The sequence below is a fragment of the Strigops habroptila genome, chromosome 15 (assembly GCF_004027225.2).
Source record: "Strigops habroptila isolate Jane chromosome 15, bStrHab1.2.pri, whole genome shotgun sequence".
Lineage (NCBI taxonomy): Eukaryota > Metazoa > Chordata > Aves > Psittaciformes > Psittacidae > Strigops > Strigops habroptila.
The window spans coordinates 8161294-8173710 of NC_044291.2; the positions used below are offsets into that span (position 1 = coordinate 8161294).

A 12417-nucleotide genomic window follows, 5' to 3' on the forward strand; every position below is an offset into this window, starting at 1 on the left:
TCTCTTTAACAAACGAGGGAACTATCTGCTTTTCCAGCAGCCTTCCTTCAAACCTGGCAGCAAACTGGCCATGAGCAGTGGAAAGCTGAGCTGGAAATCCAATTTCTGCTCAAGCAGAAGACCTGTTGCTTTGGTTCAGTTGGTCAAAGACAATGTTGGGCAGTTCTGGAGGTCAATAATTAGTGCTGTGATAGAAACAAGTGGGGTGCAGGAGGCAGAGGAGAGGGGAAGGTGGTTATAGGTGACTTTATAGCACATTGTCCCTTTCTTTGGGCAGCCAAGCTCAAACTCATTGAGCTGTAATGAGCTTTTTGCTGTTCCGAGCTCCCGTTCCTCTCTCCTCTTAGTCATGGGTAAAGAAGCAGCCATATGGACTGAACTCCCAGATCCTGATTCCTCCAGCTCCACTCTGGCTGCAGGATGGTGGAAGCTGCCATCGTACCTGTGATTCAGGCTCTTTGTGAAGAGGGGATAATACTCGTCTAACTCCTAAGGGATTTATGATTTAATGTTTGCAAACTGCTCTAATACCCTGGATTCAAAGGTAATTTATAATGGTAAAACCCAGTGTTCTCTGATCTCTCGTACACTTGGCTGTGTCCACTTATCCCAATGGAGGCTTTTTTCCATGCTTTTTCTTTTCCTTTTTCCCCTCTCTTTTCCCTTTTAGCATTTGTGTAGTAGCTTCAAGCAAGCACAGGGTTTGTGGCAGGCACAGTCTGCTCAATGAGTTTGCTTCCCAAGGAGGTGCTAACTTATGCTGATGATTTAAATAAAGATTGGGAAGGAAAGAAAAAGGGGGATCTCAAGGTGAAGGGCGCAGGAGGTCGGCGATAAAGCTGTGAAAGAGGGGTGGGAAAGCTGTTTAGATGATGCATGCATAAGGACAGTAAAAGATGCTTCATAAATAATGAATTTGCATACTCCTGTATTGCAGTGAGGGGGGTATTTTCCAGCAGAACAGCCACTTCTCCTGTCTTGCAGATGCTGTTTGGAGCAGGTTGGTTCAAGCTCCATCCTGCAGCAGGGGATGCTTTGGTGGGTCACGCTGTGACTGGAAAATGTAGGTTGTGCCAAGCGTGAGGTCCCTGCCCTGGCACCAGTATCTCTATAGCAGCTTTGGTCACATTACAGGGTGTGCAAGTGCTATCTTGCTTGGATGTATTTCCAGTTCAATGTTCAGTCTGATGCTTTTTACATCTCGCTTTGCTGAAGAGGTGGTGAAGACCGGGGAGCAAGGGAGGAGAGGCTGGATCGGCTTCCAAGAGTCAGTAAGTGTCCTCGCTGGAATCCCAAGCAGGGATGTGGTCAGGTCTACTGGGAGCTTGGTCATCTCAGCTGCACTGTAACAGACTCTGCAGTGGTTGGGGTTAATCGTGGGGCTGTGCCCTCTCCTTGGTATCGCCATAGTGCCCAAGTGGGTTTTGATGGGCATTCCAAGCACTGGAGAAGGGATCTGTCTCTTTGAAAGGTGTCTGTTGCTAGCTTTGGGAAGAGTGGAGCGCTGGTCTGAGGTGTTGGACCAAGTGGCCATGGGGATTGAGGTACAGTTGGAGCAGTAGTGGAGCAGCCCCAAGTCTGCAGAGGCTGAGCAGGGAAGGACCAGTGGTACCCCAAGGATGCAGACTCCAGGCTTGCTCCCTTCTTGGGCAGTGGAGACCAGTTGATGGCCTGGGGGCAGTTATCTCCATCAGTGGAGGGTGTCTCATCCAGACATGTGGGCACTCTTGCCCAACAAGAGCATCCCAATCTCCTGGGGCAGTCAGGTCTCTCTCAATGACTCTGTTGCCCAGCTTCACCCCCATTCCTGCAGAGTTTGGGGGTTGCTCTGTCCCACCCAACTGTAGCTGATGGTGATTCAGTCATCTCAATGCTGTACTGCTCCATGAGGGTTTTCTGGTGGGTTTGTACCTGCTGCTGGCATCTGTAGTCCTGCAGACACTCAAGCTCCTCATTGGCTTGTTGACTTTTACCTAATGCTTCAAAAAAACCCTCAGATAAAATAGAAGCCACCAACCAAGCCTGGCTGAATGTGCAGGTCTGAGCGGAGCTGAGGTGATGGGATCCCCCCAGCCTCATGGGATTATTCCTTGCTGCAGGCATCCCTTAGCTTTCGTGTGAAGTTCTTCCCTGTGAGAGTGCTGAGGCGCTGGCACAGGGTTCCCAGAGAAGCTGTGGCTGCCCCATCCCTGGCAGTGTTCAAGGCCAGGTTGGACAGAACCTCGGGTGACATGGTCTAGGGTGAGGTGTCCCTGCCCCTGGCAGGGGCTGGAACTGGATGATCTTAAGGTCCTTTCCAACCCAAACCATTCTATGATTCTATGCCAGGCATGTGGCCTTCAAGATGAGGGGTGGTGGGTGCCCACAGGCTGAGTGCCTGCTTTGGCACTGGCTTTTGTGTGTCAGAAAACACTGGCCTGCTTTGTAGGAGATGCTGTGAGCTTCTGCACCTGACAGAATGGGACTTGTTTTGTAATATCTCCTGCCTGTCAAAAGTGCCTGGATCTGTAGGTCACCTTATTGTTTGGTGTAGTCCTTCTGTGACAACTGAACATATATATATATATATCTGTGAATAATTAACACTCATCAGTGCTATATAACATCTACAGGTGTAGATTTCTCCTGGTGTTAAGGGAAAGCAAATGGTGCCACGGTCCAGGCAGCCCTCAGATTTGGTTTGATTATTTTCTGTGACTTGAGAAGATTTGCCAAATAAACCAAGGCTGATGAGAAGTGATGTGTCTTTGCTGCGGGAGCCTGGCAGGGGTGGTGGATGGCTGCAGGGAGAAGGGCTTCCCATGGAGCGGATCTGTACAGGGCTTTGAGCAGGTTTTCTCCCTCCTCTAGGAAAATATAGTCCCTAAGATGGATGTAACTAGTGAAACAACATGAATGTTAAACTCCAGCCAAACACAGTGTGATAGGTTTGCAGACCTCAAGAGCTCTTCCAGTGCTACTGAGTTGATATCTTCATTTTCAGTCCCTGCCTTCCCTGGGGCTGGGACTCCCCTGCATCCACATATCCCTGATACTGCTTTACCTCTTGGCTACCCACCCCTCTCTCTGCCTTCCAGGTTCGATGAAGAGCCCCGTCAACAAGACAGCGCTGACCCTGATCGCAGTGAGCTCCTGCATCCTGGCTGTGGTGTGCGGCTCCCAGCTCTCCTGCCCGCTCACCGTCAAGGTGACGCTTCATGTGCCCGAGCATTTCATCGCAGATGGTAAGACCCTCAGGGGACTCAGACCCTGCTGCCCCACTGGCTGTGCCTGGGACATGGGGGACTCCCTCTGTTTGGGAGTTACCCTGGCTGTGTTTGGGTGCAAGGATACCTCTTCCTGGGGGAGCAAAGCACATCTGTGAGCCTGAGGCCAAAATCTAAATCATAGACTCACAGACTGGTTTGGGTTGGAAAGGACCTTAAGATCATCCCTGCCACAGGCAGGGACACCTCACACTAGACCATGTTGCCCAACGCTCTGTCTAACCTGGCCTTGAACACTGCCAGGGATTAGGCATTCACCACTTCTCTGGGCACCCTGTGCCAGCGCCTCAGCACCCTCACAGTAAAGAACTTCTTCCTTATATCTAACCTGAACTTCCCCTTTTTCAGTTTGAACCAATCGCCCCTTGTCCTATCACTATTACTACTAGTAAAGCTATTATTATTATTATCTTATTTATTATGCAAGCCCGAGGCCAAAATCTACATTATTAGTATTATCTTTTTATATGAGCCTGAGGCCAAAATCTCTGTAGCAGCACCCTGTTATGATCATTACTACTATGAGTACTACTAATTGTGTCTTATGTATGTTCCTGTTTTCCTCCAAACTTGCTGACAAGCCCTGAACAAACAGACATCCTCCTGTCCTGCAGCAGCCAAGCTGCTCATCCCAGCCCCTTGCAGCAGTGCGGAGGGAAATTGCTGGGGTTTGAGCCAAAACAGAGATGCTTTGAACAATTAGACAAGGGCTGCTGTCACTATTTATTGCTTTCTCCAACCTGGCTCCTTGCGTTTGTTGTGTTTCACTGACCTTTTCTTTATAATGTGCAGTGAGCGTCGAGTGCAAGTTTTTGGTAACACGAGGGCAAATTTCATTTTCTTCCAGCAGACAGGAGCCATTATTCAGTCGGTTCCAATTCCTCAGCTCCTGCACTCACCTCATGGCTTGGGGCATGTGGAGGGGACACTTCTCTGCCAGAAATAGGCTGAATGGAGCTGGTGCATCACTGTAGCTGCGGGGGTGCCCTGGCACGGCCAGCTCCTGTAGAGCCCCCACTTTGGGGCTGGGATGGGGGACAGGTCTTGGGGGATTAATACTTCGGGGAGAGGTGGATGGTTAAAGAGGTGCAGAGGCATGGCAGCAGCCAGAGGTGATGGAGGGGGGGCTTAAACCATCATGCTGTGGTGGTGAGGGACCCACCAGTGCGTTTGAAGTGGGGTTCAGCCTTGCTAAGAGTGGTTTCTTCTTGGCTGTGATATGCATTTGTAGGATATGTGCACTGTAACAGTGATGGAGCATGTGATCTCCCCAGCTCCACCACTGCCTTGTTAACCCCACTTCTCTCTCTGCACCTAGTGATGCAGAGAAGCATCTGCATCACTAGGTGTGATGGGGATCATAAGTGTCTTATGGGATGGGTGTTGTGTGCAGTTGGTTGATGCCCCCATGCTGATGTGCAGGGTTGCCTCTGCTCTGATCCTTGAGGATGCTCCTGAGCTGCTGATTGTGGAAATTACAATCCAGTCTCTGGGTAGATGGGCTATCAAAGCTTGGTCCTAAAGTGGAGAGGAGGCAAGCATCTACTTTGTGGTCTCAGGTTGGAGGAACTGAACATCAGTGCAGTGGAAATATGAAAAAGCCATAACTTGAAACAAAGGACTTGTCTACCCCTTGACCTGCTTCTAAAAGCTTTAAGGGTTGTCCATGTAAGCATTCTGAAGTCTTCAAATTGTTATTCTGAGTAGCTGGAAACAGAAACTCCTTTTGCACCTGGGAAAGGAGGTTGCTCCAGTGTCAACACACGTCCCTTTGAGATGAGCGCTGGCCAGTTCATCGCTTGGACTGGGAGTTCGCAACTGGTTTTGGTACTTTCTGGAGGTTATCTGGGAAGGCAGTGATGGAGATAAGACCTCGGCATCCTGCTCCTGGTCCAGGGAAGACGGCATGTCCTCAAAATAGAAAATAAACCAAATACAATGTGACTGTGTGGAATGAACATGGAAAGCTGAGCCTGTGCTTGTCACTGGGAAAGGGGTGGCGATGCAAATTATGCAAATAGGGAGAACACTCGAATGGAAATGACAATGAAATACCACTAAAACAGATTAATATCCTTGAAACTGGGGAAAATGGGATGATCTCCAGTCCCAACTTAATGACTTTGCTGAAGAAAAAGGGCCGAGAGGACTGGTAAAACCGGTTTGGAGAAGAATTAAAATGAGCTTTGTGATGAAACTGTAAAATATAATTACAAACTGCAAGAAATTTTTTAGTATTTTTTATGAGAAACAGTCAAATTCTTCACCCAGAAGCAGCCAAGTACACTTTGCAGTGGCTATCACTTTCACTAAGATCTCATCACTTTATGCGATGGCAGAGTTCCTCGCCTGGGAAGAGCGAAGCTCTTAAACTTGTTCCTTCTTTTTGAAGAGCAACAAATCCCAAGGCAGCACCCAACTGGCAGCAAAATACTATAAAACATTTAAAGGCATCACAGAACCAAGCTGGGTTGGGAAATCTTAATGATACCCAGGAAAAACATGGCTGGTTGTATTTGCAGAGGCTTGGCACCTGGAGTCTTATGTGGGTGGAAGAGAGGGGACTTGCTTCTCCCTGAGGATGGCCTGGGTAGATTTAAACCTGCTTTTGCCTGGATGCAAAGTGGGGTTAGTGTGAGCATTCCCTTGATGTCTTTGTCCTGGCTGAGGCTGGGGGCTTTGGTCATAGAATCCCCGGCTGGTTTGGGTTAGAAGCGACCTTAAAGCTCATCCAGTTCCAACCCCCTGCCACGGGCAGGGACACCTTCCCCTAGAGCAGGTTGCTCCAAGCCCCTGTGTCCAACCTGGCCTTGAACACTGCCAGGGATGGGGCAGCCACAGCTTCTCTGGGCACCCTCTGCCAGCACCTCAGCACCCTCAGAGGGAAGAATTAGTCCTAAAACAGCCTCTCACATAGCTAATGGTGTGCACCATATTCATAAATGTTGCCTTGCACTTAAATATCTGGTTCCTGGAGCTGTTCTCTTTTGTATTTTGCATGATGATCAGGCAGGATCTGAGAAGGCAGGGATGGTGCATTCACAGGAGGTGTTCCCATGCGAGAGAAGGGTGGGTGCCCTCTCAATTCCTTTTTGAAATGTGGTATTTCAATAGCCAAGGAAAAATCCTAAAGCAGAGCAGCTACCAACACCTCTGCAGGAAAAGGCAAATACAGACAGAGGTTGAAAGAAATCCCTCTCCTAGCAGATGAAAACTTGTCTTTGAAGGGAACTTTAAATAGATGCCAGTAAGCTCCAGCGAGCCAGGAGCCAACACCAAGTTGGGAAAAGGAGGGGTGCAGGGGGAAGCCCCACCAGATGCCTCCAGCCTTGGAGGAAAGCAGCTTTCCCCTCTGCAGCAAGCAATGGAGTTAGAGAAAGAAGCCTCTTAAGGCCGCTGGAGTCGCAGGATGGGAAAGGGGAGGGGAACAACTGGGACCAGAAGCCAACTGGCAGCAAAAGCTGGGGGAACATATTCCAAGCAGCAGCGTTAATAACCAGCCTGTCTTTATTGCTCTGATTTCTCTCTCAGTTCATTTTCTTCCTTTTGTTCATTTGATGGGGTGTTCCCTCCCAGCTCCTCTCCCCTTTGAGCAATTCCTGCCTGGTTTGTACAGCTGCTCTGCCTTCATGGGGTGGCCAAATCCAGGAAAGCCTGGCAGAAGCATCCATGCTTTTTGCTGGTGGCGAAGGATGGGGACATCCTACCTCTGAGAAATGGTCCGGTGCCTCTAATCCTTCTCTTGGGATGCGATGGTTGGAGCATCCTCTTCCTTTTGCTGCTCCAGGGCATCACGTTTAGGGGCAACCTCTGCCCATGCTGAGCAGATGGCATCACTGATTTCGGAGATGGTTTGGATTTACAGAAAGGACAGTAGTGCTTTTTATAAGGATATGGAAATGCAAAGCATTATTTAGAGGATCCTTTAAAGGGTCAAAAGGGGGGAAGAAAGGAAAGAGAGCCCCTCCATGTGAGTAATAAACTCTTTATGTGAATATGTGAGGCACTGGGCTCTGTACATTCAATAGTTGGTTTTTTTCTCCCCTTGTAAGTAATCATTCAAAAAATAGAGATACAGCAAAGGGAGCGCCTTGCAGGGAAGGCAGGGCTGGGGAAAGATACCCCAGAGGACTGAGCCTGGAGTATGTCCTTGCTTCACAACAGTTTGAAATATAATGTCAATTAAAGCTTCCCATTTTTACAGCCTGTAAAGAGGTTATATATGGTGTGGGTGGATGTTTGGATCTGGGTACTTTAGTGGGAGAGGGACGTGAGATCCTCTCGTGCATACCGAAGGAGGCAAGGCTACATTAACTAGGGGCTTGTAGGGCTTTGTTTTATAAGTGGAAATAAAGGGCATAAAGCAGGTTTCTGTCACTTCAAAGGCATCTCAGGGCATCTGTAGCCTCCTTCCCTCCTGTTGTGAGATGCGTGCCAGAGGAGATGCGGTTATCCCTGTCTGAGCCACGGCCTGAGTGGTTTATGCAGGTTAGGAGCAGAGGCACAGCACAGCCTTCCTGCAGGCATGAATGAATTCCCATAGGATGAACACTGCCCTGCAAGCCACAGGGGAAGAAGGAAAACCCAGTCCCACCCCGTGCAAAGCCAGGAGAGCAGCAGGAAGTGGAATTGCCACTCGTGACCATGCTTTGGGTTTGATGCTTTGCGATAACAGAGTTGGAGGAAGCTTCTTTGTGTTTTGCTTTTTGTTTCTAAGCTTCGTGCGTCTGCCTGGTGACGTTCTGCAGTTGTCATGCAGCCGATGGGTAACTGTTTCATCTAAAGATGATTTCCTACCTTCCCCCACCACTGATCCCTCCAAGGCGCCGGTGGAATTGGATGCTGCTATTAGCAGCTTGTGTTAATTTCCCCCGAAGATTGCCGGAGCTCTGCAGTCTGCAATTGTTGGACTCGCAACAACTTCTCATTTTGGTTTTAATTAAATGTGTTGCTTTACATTGTTTGCTTTTGACATTTCCTGCTCAATCTTCTGCAGCCCTCGGAGGTGACCAGGCATTAACTTGTGTCCTCAGGTGCTTGCCCACGTGTGCTCAGCATGTGCCACAGAGAAATGAGCAGCGGGAGGTGGGGGATCTGCTGCCTAGCCACCCTGTTTTACAGCAAGTTGAAGCTGGAGATGCCCTTTTTACATGTGAAGTACCCCAGAAGGTTGGAGAAAGGGATCTGATCTCAAAGGTATCCAGGCTTTCAAAGGGATGCTGCCATTGCTGTCCCCTGCACTCTCCAGCTGGTCCTAGCCTCACCAGCCCCTTTGGAATCAGCAGAGGGAATTGGCTGGATTAAAAGAAGTTTTTTCTTGTGCTGTTTCTTCCCCATGGAGTCATTCTGCTGCTCTATGGAGACCTGGGTCAGGGCTTTGGCAGAAGCAATACCTTCCTGTTGCAGACTTGGTGCCTGGTCTGGCTGCCCTGGACCCTGCGTGTTTCTGGAGGCTGTGTCTGGGGGCAGCTTTACAAATTGCCTTTAATTCCATCCGCTCTTAATCACGAGGTCACCGCCGTGTCTGCATTACAGCTCTCTCCTGTTCCTGCACCCGTTTGGCTGGGTGAGGAAATGTGAGCAAATGGCTGCAGCATTACCAGACATGAACTCTAAATATTAACATCAATTTATGAACTGTATCAGCATGGATCAAAGGGATTCCAAGAAGGTTTTATGGCGTGAACGCTCTTTGCATGAGGAACTAATAAGATTCTGGAGGCTGAAGTACATGATGTTTTTATCGTGCCTTTGGCAGGCTTGTGAACCTGTATCCCTTCTACCCTGTGCCGGTGCCTGCCGCAAGCGTGCTCGGCTGCTGGGGCAGCTTCACTTGGCCTCTTTCTTTCTCCTTTGCAGGACTGACTGAAGTCAAGCCAGGGGGATTCATGGTGGTATTTGGATGGTGTCAGCAGGGGCTGGTTCAAAGCCAGGAGTTCTTGCATCCTGAGAGAGGCAGGATGTTCCCCCCACCAGGGAGGTGGCATCTCCCAGTGCCTGCTCACCTACCAACACTATTTACTGTCTAATTTGGGAGGGATGGTGAGTGAAGACTGTACTAAGGCATGTCCTTAACCAACTAACCTGCTCCTTTTCACAGATGGAAAGATGCAAACACTGACTCATGCAGCAGCAGGATGAGACCCTGCTTGCTTGCAGAGTGGTGGTGGGTCAGTCCTGGGATGCTGGCTTAGGCCACGCTTGCTTGTGAATCAGAATTCATGGGGATACCTACAGCAGCAGTGATGCAGCAGTGCAGTGAGGATTTTTGGAGGCTGCAATAGCTAGGAACATGCTACTTCACTTTATCATTCTTCCAACAAGTACCATTACTGATGTTGCAATCTCTTGATGAGTGAGTGATAGCTTGCCTCGGTCCCATGGTGTAATAACTTTGCACGTGATGCCTCTTGGTTATGTTTTCTGCCGTCCTGGGAGGGTGTTTGGTCTTGGTGCTGGCTGAAAAATCTCCATTCACACACACTTTGTGTATTTTAAAGCTAATCATAACTCATCTGTCATATACTTCGTGATGTGATTTGATTTAGGCTGGATTTCCTCAAGCCCTTGTCCAATATCTAGAGAGGATCACTGAGGAAGAGCCCCAGGCTGGAGCATGGGAGTTGGGAGATATGGAGCATTAAGGAAAAGCTTTTCTTTAGGAGTCTAATTTCTGTCTCAGCCATTGCTGGCCCAGATGACACCTATTGAAGATAGAGATGTGCTGTTACCAGCACCTGCACAATGATATTGTCTAGTAACACCATGGGAGATATCACTCCAGCGTGAGCTTCACCACAAGGCCATGATGCAAAGATGCCATTTCACTTGGGTTTGGGAAAAGTTGGCAAAGTCCTCACCCGCTGTATGAAGTTGAACATGGGCATTGCCTGTCAGAAGCTCAGCCCTGGTGAAATCAAGACTGAGTGCCAAGAAACCCCGAAGCAAACGTCTGTCAGAATTATCAAGAAAGTGCAATTTAACACTTAAAATGTAACCCTGCTCCTCCCACAGGAAAGATGCTTCTACTCGGAGCTGTAATTACATGCAGATTTGTATCACTAATTTGCTTCTGCTTTGCCAGAGTGAAAAATCTCTGGCAGGATTGACAGTGCTTCTAAGGGATGGGGGTCTCTGGGCTTGAGCATCCAATATCAGTGGTTGAGGAGCATTGGTATGAGCAGCCCAGGCTGTGCAAGTAGTTTGTGTGCTTGAAAAAACATCCTTGAGTCAAGGATGTAAACTGTATGCACTTGGGCTGATGGGAGAGTAAATGAAAGATGTGCCTATAGGTTTTTGTGGGTTTTAAAAGTGGCTATCATAACTTTCTGGTTAGGCATTTCATCTTGTTAAAGAGAGAAACTATTTGAAAAGGAAGATGAAATGGATAACTTGGATTTTAACCCAGTGTGATACTGTCCCTGGATTCAAATTAGAATATGGAATTAAGAGTTTGACTTTGAAGAATCAGCCTTCCAGTACTTATAGGAGCTACAAGAAATCTGGAGAGAGGCTTTTTACAAGAGTAGTGACAGGACAAGGAGGAATGGCTTTAACCTGCCATTATGAGCTCTTAGGCAGAAGTTCTTCCCTGTGAGGGTGCTGAGGCGCTGGCACAGGGTGCGCAGAGAAGCTGTGGCTGCCCCATCCCTGGCAGTGTTCAAGGCCAGGTTGGACACAGGGGCTTGGAACAACCTGTTCGAGTGGAAGGTGTCCCTGTCCATGGCGGGAGTTTGGGACTGGATGAGCTTTAAGGTCCCTTCCAGCCCAAACTACTCTGTGATTCTGTGATTGCCTACCCTATTAGCCCGTGGGTGCAATCCTGCACCAAGCCTGATTTGCTTCCTTAGGTCAGTGTATGTGTGTCCTGGGCATTCAACTTCTATCTGGTTCTTCTGCATTGTGTGAAAGAAATTTAAGACCAGGACAGGAGAGCAAGACCTGATCTATGCAAAGAGCTGATAGGGGAGGAGTTGTCTCTTTGTGAAATATTCTTTCAACTTTAACAAGGAAAATAAAAAAGGTCTCCAAAGAAATCAAATAGAGTTGCTCTTTTTACCTGTAGAACAGAGCAAGGGGGATAATCCTTCCTCTAGTGTATAAAGAAAATATCTGTGACAGGATTATAATTGTATAATGGCAGATGGAAGGATACATTAATAGCAACCTGTAGTATGACCTCTGATAGCTTTCCAGCACAAAATACTAATATTAGATGAAAAGGAGTTTTGTTGGCTAAGAAACAGTGAATGGACCAAAGACAAAAAGAACAGAGGGAGGAAGAAATAGGAAGTCTTAAAAAAAACATATTTTGATCTTTTCTCTTGAAAAGAAAGAGAGAGAGAAAGGAAAAGCCAAACCCTCTTGGCTGCCTTTTGGGTGCTTTGTTCTTTCCCCTTGTTAGCTATCTCTTCTGAGCTGTTTTATCCTGTTGTGTTCTGGAAAATGATTTTTGAAATGTCAAAACTTCAAGCCTCTTTTGTCAAGGCTTAAGCAGTTCCACTGAACTTTGAAGGAGACCCCTGCATGAAAGACATGAACTTTTGATGCTGCCTTAACTCATCTGGCTTTGATCAGTGTTGAAGGAAGGGGGTGAGGGAGGAAACACACGCATACACAAACCCAAACAAATCAGTCCCCTGAGGTGCCGGTAGACCTTGTGGAGCCAGGAGGCAGTTGTGTAGCTGTGTACTGATGTTCTCCGTGGCGCGGTGATGCTGCTCTATTGGTGTAAAGCCAACAGCACTTGAGGGATGTGTCCTACAACAGGGGTTCCTGGGAGGTGGTGGTTATGGGTGGAGAGCTGCTGTTTTGTTGCGTATTCCCTCGTTTGGTTGATGGTTGCTTTACCCTGAGACCATGTCTCTGTTTAACGGGGATTTCACTGAGCTTTTGAAAGGGAAGCTCAAAACTTGTGTCTTGGCAGACACCGGGGAGGGGATGGGGTTGGCCCAGAGGACATCAGGGTGGTTGGTCTCTCTGGGTGTCTTCAGAGAGTAGATCTGCTGGGTGTGAGGGCAGTTTGGTGGGGTCTGAGGTCCTTGAGGTGGGTGTTCAGAGTGTAGTATGGAGCCAGGTCTACTCTGGCCATGTGAGCCCCTTGGGATCCCCATCACGCCCTTCCATCCTCTTCATTTCCCTCCATTGACAG

At 48.4% G+C, this 12417-nt stretch overlaps 1 protein-coding gene across 3 annotated transcripts in view; it reads left to right on the forward strand.

Moving 5' to 3' along the window:
- The window catches only part of ASTN2 (astrotactin 2), a 351114-nt gene that overhangs the window by 133790 nt on the left and 204907 nt on the right, over positions 1 to 12417 (forward strand). For all 3 annotated transcript variants that reach the window (XM_030507189.1, XM_030507188.1, XM_030507190.1), the window contains one exon: positions 3078 to 3224. In XM_030507189.1, the coding sequence (XP_030363049.1) occupies positions 3078 to 3224 (147 nt within the window). The remainder of the gene's footprint in view (positions 1 to 3077; positions 3225 to 12417) is intronic.